This window comes from Mastomys coucha, unplaced genomic scaffold, assembly GCF_008632895.1.
Source record: "Mastomys coucha isolate ucsf_1 unplaced genomic scaffold, UCSF_Mcou_1 pScaffold5, whole genome shotgun sequence".
NCBI classification, from domain to species: Eukaryota; Metazoa; Chordata; class Mammalia; order Rodentia; family Muridae; genus Mastomys; species Mastomys coucha.
The window spans coordinates 73,558,331-73,583,914 of NW_022196911.1; the positions used below are offsets into that span (position 1 = coordinate 73,558,331).

Genomic DNA, 25,584 nt, shown 5'->3' on the forward strand with positions numbered 1-25,584 from the left:
AAGGACCTGACAATACACCTTAATGAGAGAGAGTCGGGAGCTAAGCATCTTTACAGATCTAGAGAGAAGATGAGGACAAGACAAAGCAGCAGACCAGGGGGACACAGTGCATCGATGGGTTGGAGACTCCATGGATTCCTTGGGCGGGGTAGCAGATTCTGTGGTACTAATTTAGATAATTAGAGCTGATAAGAAATGGGGCTATGTAGAAAATAAAGACCACTGCAGACATTATGCACTCCAGATTTTTGTTTATTTTTTTCAGCATTTTTCCCCCTGGCAAATGTGTATTTATTAGAGGTGAGACTTTACAGGAGTTGGTAATGGAGGTTGGCTTAAGTTTTTGGCAAAAAAAACAAAACAAAACAAAACAAAAAAACCCAAGGCACTACTTACTGGTTGATAAAAGATAATCTGTTTTACATTCCCCTGAGCAGATTTAGTCAAAGCAATCTCAAGTTCATCCAATGTCCCAGCAAAGAGAAATTTAAAGGAGTCCCTTAATCTCGAGCCTGTCTTGAGCCCCTCCCCATTGAGACATCCATCTTAAAGAGCATCTTGCTGTCTGTGCTGGGGAATCTCGCTGACTTTCTGGGAAGGGGAAATGAGATAGACGTGGGAGGCTGACTGGGGGAAGAGGTTCACTCATTTGGTGTTTACCGGAGATTACATTGAAACAGGAGGAAAAGAAACTCATCCAGGCCACATCCTTCTCGAAGTCTTCCCCAGGAGGGCTTTCCTGCCCAGGTGAGAGTCAGCTGGGGTCAAAGGTGAGCTTTTCTCAGTGTAGAGAAGCGGCTCATTCGAAATGGAGCCAAGTCATAGGATGGCGGTAATTTCATGCTTAGCTCATAGAGGATCTTTCCCACCACAGGGGCCAACTTGAATCCGTGTCCTGCGGGGAGGAGATTGTATCATGTATCTTCAAGTTCAGACTCTGGGCTCTAGGAAAGTTCCCTCCTCACCCAGACAGGGCCACCTCTCCTCATGGTCTCATCCCAAAGGCAGAAATTGCTGCCTGCCACAAGTATCCCCTCTTTTTTTTTTTTTTCTTCACTGCCTGCCCTCCCTATATACCCAGTGGCCAGCCTTCAGCTAATGCATGCAGGATCCCCCTTTGTCTGGTACTGCAGTAGGTCTGCCCACAGGCACCCCACCTGCCCATCCTCAAACTCACCAGAGAATCCAGCGCCGATGACAATGTTGTCATACTTTGGGTGGCAATCAAGAATAAAGTGCTCATCGGGAGTATTCTAGAAGGAAAGTCACACCTGTGTCCTCTAATGATAGGAACTACAGGCTCTGGCTGGAAGGGACTGGCCTGGGACTCTTTCAAGAGAGAACTAGATGGGGCTGAGGTCTGTTCCCTGCTTGCCCAAGCCCCTCTGTTCTCACTGAATAGCTGCCACTCTCCTACTGTGCCACGGACACAGTAGGTAGTCATCTTTGTGAACTAACTTTAGCCAAGATGCCTCGGGCCTGGTGGCATCTGTCTCTTCTCTTTGTCCCCAAGGCCTGCTCAACTGGGAACATCTTGCCAAGATCTGTTTTAGAGCTCTTCTGGGAAATTTAGGGAAGGACTGCCAGGCAAAAGCCTCACTGCCTAATAAAAAAGAATATGAATAATCTTTAACAGGCCCTTCTCTCATAGAGGTAAACCAATCCACAGGAATTAGCTGGCTAGTTGAAAGTCATGCGATGGGTCAGAGGTCAAATGGAGTCAGGCCTGGCCAGCCAGGGGTCTGACTATCTCTGCCCCTCCCCCCATTTTGCAGATTGGAACAGCCTGCTTACCGTGTACATGCAGCGCTCCATGATGTCTGGCTCCGGCCGCAGGCCTGGCAGATGATCTCTGACAAACTGGCATAGAATCTGAACGTCTTGGATGTCTGAGAAGGTTTTGGGGCAGTCCCGCTCCTCTGGGTCCACATTGTCACCATGGTGATAGCAGATCTACCCCCGCCCCCAATTGGATGAGCGTGAGCTGTAAAGCTGGCTTTCTGGGCATACCAGCCCATGGAGGGGGGCGGGGTTGGATACAGGATGTGTCCATCCATTATCCCAATCCCCAACCCTGGCACATGCTAGCTATTGTTAGCACCTAAAGTTACCTAGCCCTCACCTCCAGCCCCACCCTGTGTTTAGGAGCTTATGCTGCAGGTGGCCAATAGTGAAGCAGACTCCAGGAGGGTCCTACAGAGGGATGTTAACATGGATACCAAGACCTCCATGGTCACTTAGCAGTCCAGTAGCTTTCTTAGCATTTTCTCCTTACCTTCATCAGTCCCGGGTACTCTGATGCTGGCAGTCCATAGATATGGTGGGGGGCCAGATCCAGACCCAGGATGCATGGGAAAGCTTGAGATACACTATAGCTCCCAGGGATCTTCTCTCTCCAGTAACACACATTGATCCTAAGGGTCTTGACATAGGAGGAGATTGGAGATGAAGGGAGAAGCCATGGAGCTCTTAAGATAATGACAGCAGGGCCTGAGAAGGTCCTGTGGCCCTTTCATATCCAACCTGCTTTACCTAGTTCTTGCATCATGTACATATATCATGTTCATATAGTATACATTATATTTCACCAAGATCTCCAAGCCTCAGTTGTCTCCCATAGCCGCACCCCAGCCCTCCTTCATCAGCTTTTCAGGAGTTGATACACTTCATATTTATGCAGGGCTATCAGTTTGGCTATTTCATGGAGGCTCTGGTGTATAATACCAGATATTTAATTCGCCAATAACCTTTTGAGGTAGCTCTTATTTCCTATATTGGTAAAACGGATGCTTAATGAGATGAACTAATTTACCCAATGTTGACCGCTAGGAAGCGGCAGATCTAAGGCTCAAAGTCAAGTCTGGCTGGCTCCAAGATTTCTCCTCTCAATTCCTGACCCTCAGGTTTCCAGCTCATCTTACCTGGAGAGGCAACTCGATCCCTAGGGGACGAAGAATCTGGTTGGTCCAGGGACCAGCAGTGATGACCAAGCTGTTGGCTTGGTAGCTCTTCAAGGTGGTTTTCACTGTGACCGGTAGACCAGGTCTTATCTCCACTACCTTCTCTCCATCACACACCGTGCCTCCTAGCTGGCAAATTATATGCTGCAAGGTCAGGGACAAGAGATGAATTAGTTGTGTATATGGTTCAGCCTGGTAGACCAAGAGCCTGTTACTTAGAGCAGACAAGAATGCAGACTCTAGGAGGCTGGAGAGATGGCTCAGTGCAGTTAAGAGCACTGGTTGCTCTTCCAGAGGTTCTGAGTTCAATTCCCAGCAACCATATGCTGGCTCTCAACCATCTATAATGGGATCCGATGCCCTCTTCTGGTGTGTCTGAAGACAGCTACAGTGTACTCATATATATAAAGTAAATAAATAAATCTTAAAAGAAAGAAAAAAAAAGAATACAGACACTTTAGTCCTTCCCTTCCAGGTTGATAAAGAGGCCAGCAGGTGTGGAGAGAGAAAGAGAGAGAGAGAGAGACAGAGACAGAGACAGAGAGAGACAGAGAGACAGAGAGAGACAAAGAGACAGAGAGAGACAGAGAGACAGAGAGACAGAGAGAGAGCACCAGAGCCCTGTCTTAAAAATCAGGACCAAAGTCAAAGTGAACAAAGACCTTTATACTGACATGAGCCTGGGCTGCCTGACTAGGGGCCAGCATGCCCAGAGAAAGGAGTTGCATTGCCCCGGGGCTGCACAGCCTCACCTGGAGGGCTCTGAGGGCCTTGTCTGCATAGAGGACACCTCCAGTCTTGTCCAAGAGCCCCACTTCTCCCTTGGTGAACCGAATGTTTGGAAAGCGTTGCTTTAAATCCACTGACGAAAGACACTCGTGGTCAATCTCCTGCCTGGACAGAGTGGCCTGGATTGTCTTTAATCCTGGGTTTTCCTTTGTTCCCAGAACCAAGAGCTCAGTTTGCCTGTTTCAAAAGAAAAGGGCAGATGGTTGAAGGGATTTGTCATGCCCCGGCCATCTAGTCCCATTCCTCGGTGGGGGACCCATGTCTACAGCAATTGCAGCTCTGTCTAATGTTCAGAGTGCAGGTAAAGCCATCTAGACTCCATCTTGGAGTCCTGGCATTCTCTGGCTGGTTTCCTGACCATTCCCAAGTCCTCCCCCGACACTCACTGTCACTTACCCCTTCATCCTGTTCTTCACAGCAGAAGTCCTCATGACCTCTCTTACCTCTTGGAAATGCCAAATGAGATATGAGGTGCCTACTGAGATGTGATCCCTTACCCCCTCTGTACTTGTCCACCAGTCCCCCCATTTCTCTTTCCTCTCCCCATCTACTTCACTTTTTTCAAAGATTTATTTTTTTGTTTTGTTTTGTTTTTGTTTGTATTGTTTTTTCGAGACAGGGTTTCTCTGTGTAGCTCTGGCTATCCTGGAACTCACTTTGTAGACCAGGCTGGTCTCGAACTCAGAACTCAGAAATCCACCTGCCTCCGCCTCCCAAGTGCTGGGATTAAAGGCGTGTGCCACCACCGCCCGGCCAAGATTTATTTTTATAATATGTTTTTAAAATTGTGTATGTGTGTGTGCACATGAGTGCAAGTATCCATAGAAGCTAGAGGTGTCAGATCCTCAGGAGCTGGGATACAGGCAGCTGTGAACCACCCAACATGGTTGCTGGGTATGGGACCTAGGGTGTCTGGAAGAACATATGCATTCTTTTTTTTTTTTTTTCCTGAGACAGGGTTTCTCTGTGTAGCCTTGGCTGTCCTGCAACTCACTCTGTAGACCAGGCTAGCCTCAAACTCAGAAATCCACCTGCCTCTGCCTTCCAAGTGCTGGGATTAAAGGCAAGGGCCGGGCGCATGCTTTTAATCCCAGCACTTGGAAGGCAGAGGCAGGTGGATTTCTGAGTTTGAGGCCAGCCTGGGCTACAGAGTGAGTTCCAGGACAGCCAGAGCTATTCAGAGAAACCCTATCTCGAAAAACCAAAAAAAAAAAAAAAAAAAAAAAAAAAAAAAAAAAAAAAAAAAAAAAAAAAAGGCAAGGGCCACCACTGCTTGGCCAGTATACATTCTTAACATCCAGGTCATCTCTCTGGCTCCTCCCCCTACCCCACCCCACTCCTGTCCCTCTTCCTATCATACACTGCTTTGACCTTGTGCACTTTCCTGCCTCATTGCTTCTTATTTCAGGGAAAAGGAAATCTGGTTCTGCTTCTAATCCGGGTGTCACCTTGGTGTGACTTTGACTGGTGACTCACTCACTACTCCAGGGCCTAAATTCCTCCTCTGAAATCCAGGGCTCCCTTCAGGTCAGTGGTGGTACAGGATGTTTTGTGGTCGTCACAATTCCTGGGGTTGCCACTCACACTGAGTGGACAGGGGACAGGGATGCCAAGCCTGCAGCACTCCAGAATGTCACACAGACACTATGGCATTTTCACACAAACACAAACACGGATTGGTGCATAGAGCTCCAGCAATAAACTCACGGAGTCTCCCTAGACTTCTCTCATCCTTCTTACTCTGTGAGGAAGAGAGCAGTTTCCCTTTGGGCTTCCTCTTTGATGCCCCCTGCCCCTCTGCCATAATAGACCAGAAGTCCCTTTTTGTGGGAGCTATCTAAACAATAGAAAGGTGCCTCTGGCCATTGGGACAGTTCCTATGTTCTCTCTTGGCTTCAGCAGCTCCACAGCCCAGCAGCAGTCTGCTGCATCCCCCAGGTACTGCATATAAAGCTCGTAATAGCCTATAATGGAGTCTCATGGATATTACATGCTTCCGAATCCCACATTATCTGGTCGTGGGGATTAAAGGGAAGACTGGGAGGGGGTAGGGATGCAGTGGGCCTGGGGGCCAGTGTCAGTACACAGAGCTGCGCAGCATGCCCAATCCATTCGCCATGGCCCCCGCCTACCCAGCATTCATGGTGAGATAGTGACGCTGGCTCTGCCTCTTCAAAGCTCAGCTCAGCCTCCGTGAGGCAGAATCCCCAGCCAGGAGCCAGTCTCCTTTCTGTAGTCTCCTGAAAGAACTTCAGATCAGTTCTTAAGTCAGGAAAACTTGCCTAGTCAATTTCTTGGTCAACAAGATAATTAGGGAGCCACCCCAAAGGCTAGAGGGTGTCGCTTAGTGGAGAGCATTTGCTTGCCTAGCTCAGACCCAAGCACAAGTCCCTGGACCCCATCCCAGCATCTCCAAAATGAAAAGAAGAAGCACCAGTGTGTGCGGTTGGTTTGTGATGCTGGGGATGGAAACCAGGGATTCCAACACACTAGGCAAAAAAGTACCTCACCCCATCTTGGATGTATGTGTTTTTTTTTTTTTTTTCTTTAAGATAGGGACCTTCTCCCATTGTCTCCCAAGTGTTGGGTTTCGGGCACGTACCGCTGCACCTACTTAGGTGCTCTTGAACCTTTTTACCCGATGGGCTCCACGCTAAGTAGATTTGTGGGAAAGGTATGGCTTACAGCTCTTCTAAGCAGACGCGTCAGCTCTCTGGTCCAGAAATCCCACAGAGTGTCTCTTAAGCTCTGCATGCAATGTCACAGCCGTGGTCTCTCCTGTCCTCTGGCTTAGCTTGCCTTCTTCCGCCTGGCCTTCCTTCCCACCTTCCTTCTTTCCTTGAACTCCATTTACAGAGACGTATTGTGTGGGGAAAATGAACTTGTGCCAAGACAACGGGCAAATCTGTCGAATTATGAAATGCTGAGTGATGTTCTAATTCCCAAGCCGTCCTGTGGTGGATGAAGCCAGAGCTCCCCAACCCTAGGAGTAATCACTGAGCTGATTCTGCTGAATGTAATTGTGCCGATTGTAATCATTTTGCTCCAGCTCTCTGCCCCTGTGACATTTATTTCTTAGCCCAGATATTGATCTAACAGTGGGAAATTTTCCATCTGAATCCGTGATGCCGGACCCTCCCCAAGTCCAAAGATGTGTTTGGGAAATTCTCATTTTCCGTGGATCACAGCTGAGCTATTTGGCCTGAGGGAAACCGTGCACCGTTGGAGAAACACCTTGGATTGGAGAGAGTTTTTTTTTGTGTGTGTGTGACCATTATGAGCAAGTCGGAAATAAATGTAAAACACTGCCTGGAAATGCAAAGGCCTGTCATTATGGGAGATAGGTGAGGGGCTCCAGTGGGAAATGCTCAGAGAATTGGAAATCAGTCAATCAAAACCAGGATCGGAGACCGGGTCTTTCCCCCAGTATGAAGACAGATGACTTCCACAGGCAGATTGAAAATCATTTAAGTGCTTATTTTCTTAATGGTTTTTCCTGGGTCCCAATAAATAGACTACTGATTCTGCATCAATTTCTTATGCCTGTGCTTAGGGACCCACCTCCTCTTTTTTTTTTTTTTTTTTTTTTTTTTTTTTTTTTTTTTTTTTAAGGCTCAGACGCAAGCTACAAAGTTTGAGAAAAAAAGGAGAAAGGAACAAAAGTCTTTCTACAGAGAGGGGGGAAAACTAAGAAATGAATAGTCAGGGCTAGTCTAGAGAGGAGGGACTGAAACCCTAGGTTACCAGGGAACCCTGGCAAGTTTGCAACTCCCACCTCCCAGAATGCCCATCACCTTAATAGGGGGCCCTTGGTCTGGACTCCACCTTCCTCACAGCCCACTCTCCTCCAGCGCTGAGAAGAGGCCACTGAAGAATCCTCTGAACTATTGATGCCTCTATGGCCCATGTACCACAGGATCTGGTGATCAATCAGGAATCTCCAGCAGTTACTAAAATAGGGCTGGGGTCAGGGGGCAGAGGAAAGCAGGAGGCGCTGAAAGGGGCAGACAAATCTCCCTGAATCTTCCATTTCCCATCCCGGGGCCCTGGCTGTCTTTCTCTTTGCTCCCGTTCAAAGTGCCAGGTGAGCCAGCTCTCTCTCAGCATCACCTTGGGGAAGGGCCTTGGTAATGGCTGCTGTCTTTGTAGGTTTGGGAACAGCTCTCTGTATTTCATCTTCCGCTCAGTGGGCCGAGGTGGAATTGGTTAACAAAGATTGCTCCAGGGAGGGGATGTGGCTGACAAGCCAGACACTTCGCAGGCACAGGAAGCAGCAGCTGCGGAGGGGGCCACCAGGTTCTGCCAGCAGCTGTACTGCCTACGGCTGTGATCTTGTCTGATATTGTCAGTGAAGTAGGGGCAGCCCGGGTCAGGAGCTGGATAGTGGAACTCAAAGGGAGAAGGCGGGGCAGGAGAGAGATGGTCTCAGAGCCTGGCTTTTCTGTTGGTACCAGCATCCTGGCTGCACACATCACAAAAGACTCGGGCCTTATGATTCGACACATGTCATTGTCTGTTCCCAGAATGTATGCAAATAACCCGAGCCTACCCGTGTTTCATATGCGTTGTCACAGGAAGCAGAATAGAAGAACTGGGCAGCCTCCCCCACCGGCTCAGAAAGGTTTTTGCGGTTTTTCAAATCATCATCAGATGACATTAAATACACTCATTTCTATCATTTATCTTATGGTATTATGCCAGTGTGTCTAGAAGGATCCAGAGAGAAGCAAGAACGGCAGAGATGATGAAATCGTTTAGAAAATCAAAATTAAGAGCAAAGCTAAGGCAATTTGGATGGCATTCAGCCCAAAGGTGGAGAACCATATTCAGGTACCATTCAGAGAGTGGAAATATCTATCTGTACTGCATCCTATTCAGTAAAAGGAATAAAAAAAAAATGTAGTACACGTGAGTAAATTAGGGTAGCCATGAGAAAGGAGTTGTTAATGACAGAATAATAGCAACGGCAATAATAATACTTAGCACTCTATCGTGCTTTGGAGGCTTTGCAGCTCATTCACATTACTCTTCATCTTTCTTAATTGGAGCTGTGAGACATCTGAGCACTCTTTTCACACAGGCTACGGCATAACACACAGGAGCACTTTTCAGACCTGGAATTACTTAGGCCTGAATATGTTTGGAGGTAGGCATTGGCAACGTAGCCAGTTCGGACCAAATCTAGCTTCTTGTCTATTTAATCCACAAGTTAAGATGGTTTCTGTAGTTTTTTGTTTTTGTTTTGTTTTGGTTTTGGTTTTTCCAGACAGGGTTTCTCTGTAGCCCTGGCTGTCCTGGAACTCACTCTGTAGACCAGGCTGTCCTTGAACTCAGAAATCCGCCTGCCTCTGCCTCCCAAGTGCTGGGATTAAAGGCGTGCACCACCACCGCCCGGTGGTTTCTGTAGTTTTTTTAAATGGTTGATTTTTAGAAATCTAAAGCAGAATACTATTGCAAGATGCACAGCCTCTGAGCAGGGTGGTAGCTCAGGCCCTGAGGTGTCTCAGAGGCTAAAACAGGTAGATCTCACGTTTGAAGTCAGTCTGGGTTACTCTGTGTGTCCGGGCCATCAACAAAATAAAATCTTGCTCTAAAAGGAGGATAGGTGGAGAGATGGCTCAGTGGCTAAGAGCACTGGCTGCTCTTGCTGAAGCCCCAGGTTTGATTCCCAGTACTGACATGACCACAAACAACTGTCTATGACTCCAGTTCATGGGGAGATGATACCCTCTTCTGACCTCCATGAGCCCCAGATACACGGTACATATACATATATGCAGATAAAATACTCATGCACATAGAAAATTAAAATAGGCTGAGATCAACGGCTCAGCTGTTAAGAGCACTTATTGCTCTTGCAGAAGACCTGGGTTCAGTACTCAGCAAGGCTCACAACTCTCTGTAAATCCATTTCCAAGGGTAAAATTCTTTCTGGTACTTCCAAGGGAAGCAGGCATGTATGAGTTATACACATATCTATGCAGGCAAAACACTCAAAATACTTAAATACTTAAAAAGAAATACATTTTTAAAAAAAATTTAAAAATAAACCTTTAAAAAGCACAAGGAAATAGCATGAAATTCAGATTTCGGTGTCTCAAAATAAAGTAATTTTTTTTTCTAGAAATAAAGTTTTATTGGAATACATCCAGGTTCATTTATTTGCGTCTTTGGCTGCTTTCACACTACAATGGCAGACTTGAATATTTGCAAGAGACCATATGGCCAGAGAAGCCTAACATACTTCCTGTGTGGCTTACAGAATAAGTTTGCTGACCCTGGTTCCAAACTGAGAGTGTAGTAATTCAGTGACTTACAACAATATGTTATGACTGCTACACAGCTGGTGGTGGCACAGGCCTGCAGTCCCCAATACCCCAGAGACGGAGGGTAAATGGAACCCAGAGCTTTGAGGCCAGCCTGGGTAACACAAAGAGACCTTGTAAAAACAACCAGAAGAAGAAGGAGGAGAAGGAAAAAGAAGGGGACAGGAGAGAGAGACAGGGAGAGGGAGAGAGGAAGTGGGAGGGGAAAGAGATACAGGGAGAGGGAGAGGGAGAGGGGCAGGGGAGAGAGAGAGAAGAGAAGAGAAGAGAAGAGAAGAGAAGAGAAGAGAAGAGAAGAGAAGAGAAGAGAAGAGAAGAGAAGAGAAGAGAAGAGAAGAGAAGAGAAGAGGAGAACTAAGACACCCTAAGCCTCAGCAGCTTCCCTTTTCACTTTTATAAAACTGTGGAACAGGGGCTGCAGAGATGGCTCAGCAGTTAAGAGCGCTGGCTGTTCTTCCAGATATCCTAAGTTCAATTCCCAGCAACCACATGGTGTCTCACAACCATCTGTAATGGGATCCAGTGCCCTCTTCTGGTGTGTCTGAAGACAGTGACAGTATACTCACATACGTAAAATAATTCTTTTAAAACACAAAACTGTGGAGCAAAGTGAGCGAGCTGTACACGTGGATTTTGATACATAGATGCAGGCATCCAAATCCTGGATCTCAAGTTTGTGTAGCTCTTTTAATCACTGTGTCATTCCTCCTGCCTCTGTTTCCCAAGTGTTGGGATTACTACCACCATGCCCAGTGTCATGGGGTGTTGAGGATCGAACCCAGGGCCTCATGCATGGAAGGCAAGCACTCTACCAACTGAGCTACATCCCCAATGTCCTTGTTGCCTCCTTTTTGTTTCCTCTTGATCTTCCTCCTCTGTAGCCCAGCAGACCCAGGATAGCGGGGAGAGACCTCCAGGATTCGAAGGTACCAGCACTGTGCTGAATATTTTCCAAAGTCTTACTTAACCTTCAAAAATCCCTATGAGGTACAGAGATTCCAACCATATAACTGGTAGGAGTTGAGTCAGGAAGTCAACTGTGTGAAGCCAGACATCTCATGATTGCCTATCTGTCAACATTTGCTGGGCAGATTTCTGTTCTTCAAGTCTCAGGCTCATCTCCTACCTTAAAGTGCTCAGTAGGACTCACAGGCAGCAGCCCGAGAAGGGTCCCTTTGCCAGGCCACTCCTCAGAAAGACATTCTCCTTTATTTGGGTGCTGGGCGTATTAGCTGTCTCTGAACAAATCCTTAATTAGCTGCCCTGGCTGTATTTGCATAATGGATTTCACTTTGTTCTTAAGTTAATGGTGTTTTTGTAACAGAACAGTAACCTCTTGGTTCACAGCCATTAAAATAACTGCCACCCTGTAGGGCAGAGCCAGGGTTATGTAAAGGAGGTTCAGTTAAAAGTTCAGAGGAGTAAACGGGGATGCAGGAGTGGTTTCTGCTTCCTTCCCTAGTAGTGTCAGAAAGGCCCTTGTCAGAGGAACCCTAAGGTTTGGAGAGAACCACAGGGCAACAAGGAGTTGCCTTGGGAGTCACTTCCCGGCAAACTGTCTGGTCCCTGGAGCAGCCTCATTTTGTTCCCAGGGGATAGTATATTAATAAAATGCGTTTGTAAGGTTGTTGTGGGGGTGAGGGTGCAGCATATAAAGATAGGATGTTAGGAGACATGGCTCAAGGGTTAAGAGTATTTGCTGCTCTTGCAAAGGTTCCAGGTTCAATTCCCAGCATCCACATGGCAGCTCACAACTGTCTGTAACTCCAGTTCCAAGGTCTGATACTTTCTTTTGACTTCTCTGGGCACCAGGCACCAGCACACATGTAGTTGCACATACAAACATCCATACACATACAATATACATAATTTTTTTTTTAAGTTAGGACATGAGCTGGGCGGTGGTGGCGCACACCTTTAATCCCAGCACTTGGGAGGCAGAGACAGGCAGATTTCTGAGTTCGAGGCCAGCCTGGTCTACAGGATAGCCAAGGCCACACAGAGAAACCCTGTCTTGAAAAAGACCAAAAACAAAAAAAAGGTTAGGACATGAGTTAGAATATAGAATGCTCCATGCAAGCCTACTCTACATACCCATCCACGGTCATTCTCTAAGTTTTCAGAACACAACCTGTACAAGCCTTGGACACAGGGTCTAAACAGGCCTGGAACTCAGAGCTGGCGGAGGCCAGCAGCATCGGCAGAGAGACAATGGTGGTGAGCGGAAGGCCTCCACATGACTGGTGCCTCCCTCCTGGGCTTGTGTCTCTTCAGTTGCATTTCAAGCTCACACCTTACACATTCAAAGCACCTGGATGTGTGGACCTCCTACATTTTTAGTCTTTGTCCCTTGCCCACCTGTGCAATTGGGTTCCGGCTTCACGTTCCAGCTGGGCCCATGTCTGATAACATTCCCTCATCATCCTTGTGTAGAAGTCCTCTGGGTAAGCCTTTCTGATTATGCGGCTCTGTCCGTGTGAGCTTCCTCGGGAATGGGGAAGAAAGAACTAGAAGCAAGAAAAGAGAAAGACAATGGAAGCCACTGCCTTTTGGTGCAGCCTTTCCTTTGCTCTTTAGAAGCCAGCTCGGGCTTCACATGGTTCCTTCCTTTCTGGTCCTGGGGATTGACCCTCTGGCCTTGTACACATGAGGCAAGTAGGTGCCTGGAGATGAGCTAGCGCTAGACCTCTTTTTTTAAATATATATTTCTTGAATTAAGTACTCTTACAATTTTGGTCTACAGTCATGTCTTTTTTTTTAAAGATTTATTTATCATTATACATAAGTACACTGTAGCTGTCTTCAGAGACCCCAGAAGAGAGCATTAGATCTCATTACGGATGGTTGTAAGCCACCATGTGGTTGCTGGGATTTGAACTCAGGACCTTCGGAAGAGCAGTCAGTGCTCTTATCCACTGAGCCATCTTACCAGCCCCACCTCTTTTTATTTATTTGAGACATTGTCTTGTTATATAGCCAAGACAGGTTTTTTTTTTTTAAAGATTTATTTATTATAAGTAAGTACACTGTAGCTGTCTTTAGACACAACAGAAGAGGGCGTCAGATCTCATTACGGGTAGTTGTGAGAGCTACCATGTGGTTGCTGGGATTTTGAACTCAGGACCTTTGGAAGAGCAGTCAGTCCTCTTCTCCGCTGAGCCATCTTGACAGTCCTCAGGCAGATCTTAAACTTACAATCCCCCTGGACCAGTCTCCTGAGCAACTGAGATTTTCAGGCCCTCATTGCCAGGTTTAGATATTTCCATACAATCCTTCCAGGTCTCCTTCCAGCCCACTGACTGGCCAGGCCTTCGGGTTAGCAGTACCTCAGCACTGACTAAGCATCCCCTTTCGTAAACAGCCCTCACAGCCACCCATCCGTTAATAACCTTCTATTAGTCCACTGTATTCACACCCTGCTTAGACGCCTAGAAAAGCAGAGTCGCAAAGAACCTTCCAGATTATGCAACTCTAGCCCCTCGGTTTTACAGATTAGGAAAAGGATTTTATCTCACTGAACCTTCAGGTACTCAGGATAAGGGAGCAATCTCGGGATTGGGGGGTGGGGTGAAACAAAATGGAGTTTTCCTGCAGGTTGTAACAGGAATCCCCTGGGCTTTGGGAAAACAGAGGAACTGAAGACACTTCCCAGGAAGTGGGAACCAGCTTGGAGAACTGCAAGGCAGGATGGGAAGGAAGAAGCCACTGGGGTAGAAAATTCAACTTGACCGATTGCACAGGCCCCACCCCTGAGGGGCCCTGCAGGGTCCCAGTGCCACCCTCATTCACAGCAGTCATGTGACCACTTTTCCTTTAAGGAAAATACCTGTATCTTAAGGAGGTCGCTGTTACCCAAAGGTGGCCGAATCAACAGCAGCTCCTGCTAGGTTCTGGAAGGAGTGGCTGAGAAAATGCAGCTTCCTCCAAAGCTGGTACATCAGCCTTTGCCTCTAGGCAAAACCGTCTTTATTTAAGGTTACCTAGAGCAGAACGGATTCTTTTTCTGGTTGTATCAACCATGTGAGCAAAGACAACACAGGGTAGCAAGAATGAGAAGAGGTGGGACACTTCTTGATCCTGGGCAAGAACTAAGAGGCTTGAAAAGAATATACCAAGAAATCTAACATGGACTTGAGGGTGGAAATTTTCTTTGAATTGTCAAGATCCACGTGAAGTGGCTACAAAGCTACAAAGTGCACAGAATTCCTGATGTCCAGCCATTTGGCTTCACTTATAGCCCAAAAGTTCTGGAAAGCCTGCCTTAGGAGAGGAAAGAGGGGACAGTCTTATACAGCAGAAGGACAGAAGGCACAGTGTACCTGCTCCAGCAGGAGGACCCTCCTGGAGTGTTTGGCCAGGTGATAAGCTGTAAAGCAGCCCTGGATGCCTGCTCCAATCACAATAGCATCCCAGAGATCTGTCTGAGCAGCCATGATGCCACAAAGCCCACAGAGGAGAAGGCAAGCAAAGGCACCTCCAGGCTAGAAGGGGAGGAGGAAGGCAAAGTCCAGCTAAGCTAGAGTTCCCACAATCCCTTGGGGCCCATGTCCTTGTCTTTCTTTCCCTCCCCAAAAAGCCTGGCACAGGGCTCAGCCTCCGCCTCCCCCTGCAGAGCAGAGCTGGGTGGACTGATTTGTGAGGTTTCGCCCAGCTCAGCTGCCAGCCTCACCCTTGCATCCCTCTAGTTTGCTATTCTTGGCTCAATTATTGTCATGCAAATGGACGCCTTCCCATGCCACCTTCCTGTCTCATTATGATCTTTGTCTCAGGACTTCGGCCCCGGAATTTCAATGCCTCCTAGACCAAGCTGGGCACCGGGTATGCTGCCTCCCCCTGCTGGCTTCCCTCTCTGCAGCTTGATTTCCTCCAGAGATCTACAGGGCCAGCTAAGAACTTGGCAGGATGCCCAGGGTTTGGCCCTCCTCCCTGGTGGGTGGCGAGGTCAGGGGGTAGATGCAGGGGCCAACTGGGAGGGCAGTTTTGTGATTATGAAATCATTCTCAGTGTGTTTTACTTTCATGTTGAAAAAGGAGAATAAATGATCCTGAAAAAAAAAAAAAGAAAAAAACCAGGAAAGGACAGTGAGAGGAAGAACCTTGTCCTCAGGCCCACAGGGAACCAACCAGGCGCCAGCCCAGCACACATAGGGGCCATGTGTACAGAAGCCTTCTGTGTCAGGTTCAATGGGTATTGTTACAGGCAGTGGGGACAGAGCCAGGGTTGACAGGTCCTGATTCTTATACAGTTTGGGGGTCCATTTTAAGATAAAAGAAAAAGGGGGTTGGAGGCATAGCTCAGCAGTAGACTTTTGTGTTTGGCATGCTTGAGGTCCTGGGTTCAATACCCAGCACTAAAAATAAAAGAGAAAAAAAGAGAAAAATTAGTCATGCAAAATTAGATGGCAGGACTTCGAAGAGACCGCTCAATTAGGGAGCCCCATGGTTGAAGTTTTATTAGCTTCCTGGTAAATCTGCCTCTGAATACATTATCTCATTAAATTCTCAGGGGTTTTTTGGTGTGTGTATTTTTATCCTCATTTTTTTGGCAGATTAAAGATAGCCTCAAGTTTCTCTGTCGGTCTTCCCATCACATGCGTGCCCCATAGAATACAGTGACTGTCACCCTCTTTCTGAACCATGCCTTTGGACAACATCCTCTTTCTTGCCTTGAAGAACCTTGTCCTCAGGCACACAGGGAACCAACCAGGCGCCAGCTCAGCACACATAGGGGCCATGTGTACAGAAGCCTTCTGTGCCGGGCAGCAGGTTCAGTGAATATTGTTACAGGCAGTGGGGACAGAGCCAGGGTTGACGGGTCCTGATTCTTATACAATTTGGGGGTCCATTTTAGGTTCTTAGACCCTGAACCACCACACTAGAAATCCAGCCACTCTGTGAGAGAGAGAGAGCAAGAGAGAGAGAGCAAGAGAGAGAGAGAGAGAGAGAGAGAGAGAGGAGAGAGAGAGAATAAGGAAAGTCACACGTAGGAGAGAAGCCATGTTGGACCTTGTGTCCAGACCCAGTCAGTGGCACATGACCCAACAGCCAAGCTGTGTCAGCATTCCTCAGTTTTATGAAGTAAAATAAAATGCTTGTTTTTAGACACTAACTTTTGAGGATGGTTGTTTATAATCATAAACACACCACTAAACAGACAAAGACGGCACAGCCTGTCCAAAGCCCCATACTGGGTGTGTCAAGATGCTAAGACATGAACCCAGGTCTATCTGCTCCAAAACTTCTTCTTGTTAGTGATTTCTTTCTTTTTTGGATACAGAGTCTCATGCATCACTTAACTGGCCCTAACCTGCTTTGCCTCTGCAAGTGACCTTGAACTTCCGGTTCTTCTGCCGCTGCCTCCTGGGAATATAGACCTGCACCAATGCGTAGGTTTAATGTGGTGATGAGGATCAAACCCAGGGCTTCACAAACCTAAGTCACAGCCTGGCCCCGGGACACTCCCCTCTCACTCCAATGCTCTAGTGACAATGAGAGCTTATAGTCATGATTCTGATTTTAACGTTTTGCTGTTTTTCTAGTTGTCATACAGTAGGAAAGAGAAAACAGTGATGGGGGGGTGCACACGACTGCAGGGAGTTGCCCCACCTCAGCACAGTGGCTGACTGAAACCCCAGCAACACGTCTACAACCCCCAGAGTAGCCTTAGCAACTAGCAGTCTTCTGGCCGGTCTTTCCTTTCCTAGTAAAATAGGAGCCCAAAGAAGGACTGCCATTTGACTGGGTTGTTTTTTTTTTTCCTTCTGAGGGAGGAAAAAAAATAGAGTCTAAAGGTCACTACATTCTGTCCCCCCCCCCCCACCACCACCCTACAAAGGACAGGATAACATCTGCCTCGTCGCTGGACAGATCCCTTACAGTAAAATAATAGCAGATATAACCAAGAAAAATATGGTACCCTGAGTGTGTAAGGGCTTGATAGAAATATATAAGATCGGCCCCTGGATTTCTTGTGATAAGATGTCAGCAGAGATGAACAGCTTGCACGCAAGGAAAAGCAGGCAATAAATCCTTGCATGGAAGTGTGCCCAGTCTCACCAGCAGTCGAAGAGAAGGGAATTAAATAACAGGAAGGTACTATTATGTGTTTATTAAATAAATAAAAATAAAAATGATACAACCTTAATATGATGTCTGTGTTGTGTTGCAGGTGAGAATTCATACAGGATCCCGTGGAATGTTCTGGGGCCATGGACAATAGGATAAAATAGTTCAAACATTCTGACCCAGAAATTCTACTTGGCAAGCTATTCCATTGGGGGAGGAAAAGGCTTTTGTATGAAGACATGCATATCTGAGCTCTTATAATATTAAAAAATAATGGAAGCGATCCAGCATCAGGGAATAGCTAAGCAAACGCTGACATGTTGATACAATGTGACGATTCCGAGTGGAAGGCATGAGGACCCTGCTTTGTAGAAATGCAGATAGGAAATTGATACAGAGACACAGAACACAAATGACACGCGGCTTACAGCCGTGACTTCTGTACATGCTGATCAAAGATATAAGAAGAAATTGGTGGTGAGGTAATTGAGCTTAATTCTCATTAGTTCCCATATTCTATAAAAATGGTGCCTCCATTCACAATTTATAAAAGGAGGAGAAATCCCCAGGGGAAGCAGATGCTTCACTTCTCCCTGGTTACTGGATCCAGGACCTGGGAAGTTCTTTCTTTGTTTTAATCTCAGTCCTTCCTGCTGCCCGATATTGTTCAGTCCTCCGTGGAAGCTGCAGGGAAGCTGCCAAGCCTCTGTATTTCCCCCACCCCTGTTTAATAGAATATCCCTTCAGAGATAAAATGACAATCCCATTTCCCCGTCCCTACTTCACAAGCCTGCCCTGGATTCCTGAACTCAAGCATTCTGCTTCTTGTTAAGAATTTCAAACGGTGGCTCCTCCGAAAGCCGACACTGGCCACGGCCCAACCTTGAAATGAAAAGCAAATCTGGTTCTAAAAGCTTCCCCTTCTATCAGGATTGCCCGTCCTTGTGGATGTCCTGACAGGGGCAGACAGAGAGAAGCGATCCCCTCAAATTCCATTTTAACACCCATTCCAGATCGGAGGAATATTAAAGGGCGAGCCAACAGCCCTACACACCTTGCTGCTTGTATGTGTCAGCAGCCAGGGCTCATGTCCTGGGGCAGAGACGCTGAAGATGTGAGGGCTGAACTGCTCATCCGATGGCTTGATTGACACTTTACAGACAGGGGTGGAAGAAGCGAGCCAGGGAAGCAGCAAGCTGTACAGCTCAGAAATAATGAGAGGACCCGAGTGGAGAGAGAGAGTGGAATAAATAAGCGAGACCTAGGAGTGGAGAGGGAGAGCCTTCTGTTCTGTTTCCTTCCCTGCCCCACTTTGCCAAGGAGCTGAAGCCTAGGGCAAGGAGGTAGGCAGACAGGGGGATGAGCCCTACCCTGAAGGCAGATCCTACCGGCTGCCAGCTCCTAGGTGCCAGGGTTCCTGAAGGCTCAAGAGGATGTGGATTGTGGGAACGAAAAGACCAGGCTTTGTGAGCACTTTGCATACACATTGAAGACCCACTGTTCTGTCTCAGGTTGATTTCCCACTTCATTTCTGATCCCCTTAGGTCAGGTCATCTCTCCACCTTTAAAGACATCCTTTAAATGGCAAATCTGGACAGGTTACTCCTCGTTAATATTTTCTTCATAGCTGCCCTTTCCTATTAGGATAAAAATCTGAACTCCTTAGCTTGACACACAAGATAGCTTTCATTCTGACCTCTGCTGGCTCCCACAGCTCCACTACTGACCCTTTCCCACTGAGCTCTTGGTACCCTAGCAACACTGAGTGGAGAGAGGCTCCACTGCTCACCTGATTTCCAAGCTCCCAGGCACCCCCAGATATCCCCAAGCAGATGTAGCCTTTCCTATATCGTCTCTCCATCCTGTACAGAGACTCCACAATAACAAAACGCATATTGTGCTGTAATTGTTTGCGTGTCTGCCTTCCCCCTACGCTTCTTAAAAGGAGGGAGTCGTCTTTCTATTGTCATTTTTCGTAGGTAATACATACACATGGAACAACAGTAAAATGTACAAAAAAGAACGCTGTGGAAGGAGTCTCTTTTCCACCCATCCCCAGAGCTCAATTCTCTATCAGAGGCGACACTATCGCTCTTGTCTTTTGTATCTTTTTAGAGATGTTCTTTGAGTATACAAACATGCTTATACAGTATGTATGGTAGTGTGTGTGTGTGTGTGTGTGTGTGTGTGTGTCTGTGTGTGTGCGCGTTCCTATGTAACATCCTGGTGTTTTCATTGCCTTTATCTTGGCATCCACATCAGTCATAAGGAGTTGGCATTTTTTCCGTGATGGGTATGAAGGAGGCGTTAGGCACAGAGACAGCACGCATACATGCCTGTGATGGGTGACAGGGTTCTCTGGTTATGATAGGTGCCCTGGATTCCTAGGCCTCTTTGGTTGTTCTGGTGCTGGGTATCCAGCAAGGGAGAGATGCCCCTCTGAGCTGCCCAGGACAGTCTCCCCCTTGCAGTGGTACAGGTGGGACACTCAGAGGCCCTGGCTCTTGTTTCCTGGCATTCCTCTGAGTTTTGCATTTATTTTTTTTTTTTTTTTTTTGGTTTTTCGAGACAGAGTTTCTCTGTGTAACCGTGGCTGTCCTGGAACTCACTCTGTAGACCAGGCTGGCCTCGAACTCAGAAATCCGCCTGCCTCTGCCTCCCAAGTGCTGGGATTAAAGGCGTGCGCCACCACCGCCCGGCTGAGTTTTGCATTTATTAAATGGCAGTTGTCACAGTCAATGCTGCACTCCAGCATACAACGGTGAAATCACAAGGCCAGTTACAGGGAAGAGAGATGAATAAGAAGTCCTGAGAAGGGACTGACAGCGTTACAAAAATGCTAAATCATCTTTTTGTCTGACAGAGTTGGGGTACAACTTATACAAAAGGATGCTCTCAAGCCTGCACAGTGGCACACACCTGTCATCCAAGTACTTGAGAAGCTAAGGCAGAAGGACCAGGAATTTAAAACCATCCTCAGCTACATAACAAGTTTAAAGCTAGCCTGGACTTCATAAGACCCCATTTTTGTTGTTGTTGTTGTTGTTGTTGTTTTGGTTTGGTTTGGTTTTTCAAGACAGGGTTTCTCTGTGTATCCCAGGCTGTTCTAGAACTCACTCTGTACACCCACCTGGCTTCAAATTCAGAGATCTGCCTTGCTTCTGCCTCCCCAGTGCTGGGATTCAAGGCATATGCCACCATTGCCAGGTAAGAGCCTGATTTTAAAGGAGGGCATGTAAAATACTTTTATTAACCATGAAGGTGCATGTCTGTAATGGGAGGCAGAAAGATTCAAGTCCAGATTGAGATTAGAAAGATCCAGTCTCACTGGACAGTGGTAGCACACACCTTTGATCCCAGCACTTGGGAGGCCGAGGCAGGCAGATCTCTGTGAATTCAAGGCCAGCCTGATCTACAGAGCTAGTTCTGGGATATCCAGGGATACACAAAGATACCCTGTCTTGGAAAATAAAGACCCAGTCTCCAGAAACAAGGACTGGGGATATAACTGAATGGAAGAAACTTTGACTAGCATGAACAAACTCTCAGAGTTCACTAGGACAAGGAAATGCACTTAAAATGAGGCAGGGGGTTTTATTTAAGAGAAAACGTCCCAAAAGGACCCTGAATCTCTTTTTAAGGTTTGTTTTATCTGTAGGGGTAGGAGTGCTTTGCCTACATGTATACATGCATGTCACAAGTGTACCTGGTGAACTTGAAAGCCAGAAGACGACATTGGACCCGCTGGAACTGGAGTTACAAATGGTTATGAGCTGCCATGTGGGTGCTGGGAACTGACCCTGGGTCCTTTGCAAGAGAAGCAAATGATCCTAACCACTAAGCTACCTCTCCATCCCCATACACTGAACCTTCTTGTCCTTCCTCACTCCCAGGTCTTTCTGTCCCAGTCCCACAAATGTGTGTGTACATTTGCACGCTTGTCTGAGGGGCTCTAGATATGGCTGGTGGTCCCCAGCAGGTGTCGTTACACAGCTGTGGCCCAGTGTATCCCACTCCGGACCATTCCATGACCAGTGGGCATTAAAGGTAGGGACAGGTCAGAGGTCTGAGCAGTGCACCATCGTCCTCTGTGGAGGAGAGGCTGTGTCTGGGATTGAGATTCTGTCGGCAGCGCCTCCCTCTGCTCTGGCACCTGCTGCTGCCCTTCCTGGCCATTCTCAGTCTTCACAGCCTGACATCACTGTTGCTGCAAGGTGGGAAGTTCACCACCAACAGCCACTTGCCTCTCCACTGATGTAGTACCCCTTCAGGGCTTCACCATATTCAGGTACTTTTTGGTACTGGAGTTTGCACCTAGGGTCTTGTGGTTGCTAGGCAACCACTGTGACCACTGAACTATGTCCTCTGATCCCATTCTGACCTCACTCTGAAGGCCTAGAACTTCTGATCATCCTGCCTCAGACTCCAGAGTATCTGGGATTACAGGTCTGTCGTCTAGAACCTTCTGTTTCACTCTCCACTACACACAGGCAATGTGCTTGGGGTTTTAGGACCCTCCTTGTAAAAAAATTCCCAGAAAAAAATTCACATTTGCTAGGATTAATACAGGCTTTTTGTTGTTGTCGGTGGTGTTTTTTTTTTTTTTTTCTTGAGACAGGGCTTCTCTGTGTAGCCCTGCCTGTTCTGAAACTTGCTCAAACTGGCTGGCCTCAAATTCAGTCACCTGCCTCTGCCACCCATATGCTAAGATCAAAGGCATGCACCACTATGGCCTGGCTTGACACACAGGCTTTTATTTTATTTATTTATTTATTTATTTATTTATTTATTTATTTATTTATTTTTTATATATATTTTTAAAGACTTATTTATTATTATACCTAAGTACACTGTAGCTGTCTTCAGATGCACCAGAAGAGGGCATCAGATCTTATTACAGATGGTTGTGAGCCACCATGTGGTTGCTGGGATTTGAACTCAGGACCTCTGGAAGAGCAGTCAGTGCTCTTAACCGCTGAGCCATCTCTCCAGCCCTATTTATTTATTTTTTAAGATTTATTTATTTATTTTATGTATATGAATACATGCTGTAGCTGTACAGATAGTTGTGAGCTTTCATCTGGTTGTTGGGAATTGACTTTTTAGGACCTCTGCTTGCTCCGGTTGGCCCCGCTTGCTCAGTCCCTGCTTTCTCTGGCTCCAAGATTTATTATTAATACATAAGTATACTGTAGCTGTCTTCAGACACACCAGAAGAGGGCATCAGATCTCATTACAGATGGGTGTGAGCCACTATGTGGTTGCTGGGATTTGAACTCAGGACCTTTGGCAGTCAGTGCTCTTACCTGCTGAGCCATCTCACCAGCTTGACACACAGGCTTTTTAAATAAAGGATCTTTCTACCATCTGATTCTGATTTCTCTTCCATGTTATCCTGTTAATGTCTTGCTACACCTTTAAAAATGTCCTCAATATCTAGCATTTTCCATTGTTTACTGGCACAGTTGGTGTAGATAACCTGGCTTACCACTGCCAGGCTTCCACACTTGGTTCTAGGCCAACCACTAAGCCTAGAATGCATAAACCCTCCAGGATGACCTTCATTTACACTGGTCTCACCGTCTTCTCCAATCACCTTCCTTCCCAGATACCAACAGTAAAAATGGACAATGGCAAGTATGAGCAAAGATGGCCGCCTCCCTCACTGGACAGCAAAAGTGGAAATCTCATCGTTAACAGACACCAGGAGAGCTGGCTCTGTGTAAGCCAGGCAGGCTTTGGCTGGAGGACCAGTATGCATGGGGCCCCTAAAGCACCATCATGAATTGAAATAAGTGCCGGAGAAATTTGCCAAAGAGATTACCTCCTGGAAATCACTGCACTTGTTTAAAAGAAGCCCATGCTGATAGGGTGCAGGTATAGGCTGTGACCTCAGGGTTAATTGTCTTTAGCTAAGATAGGGTCCTGCTTCCTGGGTGTGTTTGGAAGAATAGGATGTATAATGGCTCACCATCCCAAATGGCGCAGAACACCTGAGAATCACAGTCTAGCACTCATCGTCCTGTCCCTACCCCTACACACCTCCCGGTGTAGTGCCTAACCTCTCTAAATAAAGTGTTGAGCAAATGTTTAAAGAAAATCAGGTTTTTCTTGGTTCCTGTAACAAGAAGCTATAGCCAGTAGCTGCCTCTGGGGAGTGAAGCTGGGTGGAATCTTGTTATGTGTAGGAAAGGCTTAGAAGGAAATGCTGTACAGATCACTGCAGTCCTGATGGGACCCAGGGATAGGCTCTGGGCATCATTAGCATCCTGCCTACATCCTCACCCTCAGCCACAGCCCGCCCTAGGCTTAGATAGAATCCAAATCCGCAGAAAAGCTAGAGAACAGGTGAAAGGTCACAAGCAGTGTCTGGAAATTTCGAGAATATAAAGAAAAGGAGGTTGCGGGGCCCCATGCCGGGCCTCATCTCACGAGCAGGAATCTCTACAGAACCTTAAGAGGAGCCTGCTGGGTTCTCAGTGGCATGGTGAGTTGTAACCAGCTGCTACCAGCTTCCTGCCTTGTAGTGGTTGGCAGCCCCTCTCCTGACTCCCCCTCTCCCTGCTCCTCCCTCTATACCCTGCCCCCACTCCCTGGCAGTCTCTCCCTCCACACATTTGTCCACCTCTATTTGCCTGCTGTTTTGGGGGGCAGGAGAAAGAAAGGCTTAGAAAAGACATTGGGAGGATTCCAGTTGTGTTTGGAACCGACTCTCAGGGCATCTTGCCCAGAATTCTCAAAGGAAAGAAGAAAGTGGAGGTTCCTGGAATGGGCTAGGAAAGGTCTGCAGGGAGCGGCCTCAGAAAGCATCATCTAGGGTCAGTGGGCAAAGGAGCTTGTTGCCAAACCTTAAGGCCCAAGTTTGAGTCCCTGGACCCATGAGATGGGAAGAGACAGCCAGTTCTTGAAAGCTATTCTCTGACCTCCACATGCACACACACATACACACATACACACATACACACATGCATGCACCCAGTGTCAGGTACCTCTGATCCTTGCACCATATACACACAAATAAAAATAAAACAAAAATTTCTTTTTTGTTTTTGGTTTTTCGAGACAGGGTTTCTCTGTATAGCCCTGGCTGTCCTGGAACTCACTCTGTAGACCAGGCTGGCCTCAAACTCACAAATCCACCTGTCTCTGCCTCCCGGGTGCTGGGATTAAAGGAGTGCGCCACCACTGCCAAGCTCTTTTTTTTTTTTTTTTTTTTTTAGGATTTATTATTATATATAAGTACACTGTAGCTATATAAGTACACTGTAGCTGTCTTCAGACACACCAGAAGAGGGTGTCAGATCTCATTACGGATGGTTGTGAACCACCATATGGTTGCTGGGATTTGAACCTCAGGATCTTTGGAAGAGCAGTCAGTGCTCTTAACCGCTGAGCCATCTCTCCAGCCCCAGGGCTGGTCCTCATCATGGCTTCACATACGCTTGCTCAGGCTGCTCACTTCCTAGGCTTCTGAGCTCCATCTTCAGCAACAGCTCTGTAAATCAATAGACAGGCCCTTCCTTCCTTATTTATTTTTATTTGTGTGTGTGTGCATATATATGTCTGTGTGTGTGTGGGTACCCTCAGAGGGCGGTAGTAGTTAAGAGATCCCTTGGAGCTGCAGTTCCTAGTGGTTGTAAGCTACCAACATGGGTACTTGAAACTGAACTCAGGCCCTCTAGAAAAGCAATAAGTGCTCTATTGGAGTCTTTTACCAGCAGCAACCCCCACCAGTCCAGCACTCAACCCCCAACCCTCAGCTCCCTGAGCACACACCTGCTTGTGTTTTGGATAAGGTTTTGCCATGTTGCCTGGACTGGCCTCACTTGCAGTGATTCTTCTGTCTCAAGACTCCCAGGTGATAGGATTATGTATGCCAACATGTCCAGCTACGCAGGCATGCATGCATGTATGTACGTAGAAGCTGGTAGACCTGGTAGACCTCTAAGAGTTGAAATCCAGCCTGGTTGGCCTACCTATCGAGTTCCAGGCCAGCCAGGGCTACACAATGGAGACCCTGTCTCAAAAACAAAACAAAAAAAATTAAAAACCTAATTCTCGGATATGAAAACTGAGATCTGTGGCGTGGCAGAGCGAGCATTCTCCCACGCAGGGCCTCTTCCCAGCCTCTCTCCAGGTGCCAGTGGGGTCTTCTGTGAGCAAGGGCAAAGACTGTGGCTCATTTTGTGTCACACACCGCCGTGCTCCATGCTCCCACTCCTGCAAAGGCAGAGAAGACACCAACTCCTGGTGGGAAGAAAGTCTAAAGCAGCCCTGGGGACCCTTGAGGAAGCGGTTTGATTCATTCCAGTCCCTCCTGGTATTCTCTGCCACATTTATAAACGTCAGGGCCAGAAATGAAGTTCCTACTGCCCTGGCAGCTGCTGGCTACTGCTGTTGCTCACCCAGGGTTTGCCGGGGTTGATTGATAAGGAGCCAAGGAAA

General features: G+C 47.2%; 1 protein-coding gene and 1 long non-coding RNA gene across 7 annotated transcripts in view; one reads left to right on the top strand and one right to left on the bottom strand.

Annotated features, from left to right (window-relative positions):
* Nucleotides 1-236: 236 nt before the first annotated feature.
* Nucleotides 237-25,584, bottom strand: part of Pipox (pipecolic acid and sarcosine oxidase) — a 44,755-nt gene continuing 19,407 nt past the window's right edge. Inside the window, exons 1-9 of one of the 6 annotated variants that reach the window (XM_031353676.1) lie at nucleotides 14,395-14,422; nucleotides 13,902-14,055; nucleotides 12,434-12,582; nucleotides 3,713-3,926; nucleotides 2,922-3,104; nucleotides 2,276-2,422; nucleotides 1,795-1,953; nucleotides 1,178-1,253; nucleotides 237-895 (exon numbers count right to left, since the gene is read on the bottom strand). In XM_031353676.1, the coding sequence (XP_031209536.1) occupies nucleotides 765-895; nucleotides 1,178-1,253; nucleotides 1,795-1,953; nucleotides 2,276-2,422; nucleotides 2,922-3,104; nucleotides 3,713-3,926; nucleotides 12,434-12,498 (975 nt within the window). In that variant the 5' untranslated portion in view covers nucleotides 12,499-12,582; nucleotides 13,902-14,055; nucleotides 14,395-14,422 and the 3' untranslated portion in view covers nucleotides 237-764. Of the gene's footprint in view, nucleotides 896-1,177; nucleotides 1,254-1,508; nucleotides 1,604-1,794; nucleotides 1,954-2,275; nucleotides 2,423-2,921; nucleotides 3,105-3,712; nucleotides 3,927-12,433; nucleotides 12,583-13,901; nucleotides 14,056-14,394; nucleotides 14,601-17,213; nucleotides 17,359-21,292; nucleotides 21,401-25,584 lie in introns of those variants that run through there. The other 5 variants (XM_031353677.1, XM_031353673.1, XM_031353671.1 and 2 more) reach the window with 5 other exon arrangements.
* Nucleotides 14,577-23,239, top strand: LOC116078438. Its single transcript, XR_004113547.1, has 4 exons — nucleotides 14,577-14,893; nucleotides 16,352-16,460; nucleotides 17,243-17,621; nucleotides 22,748-23,239. It is a non-coding gene; the product is annotated as an uncharacterized LOC116078438 (long non-coding RNA).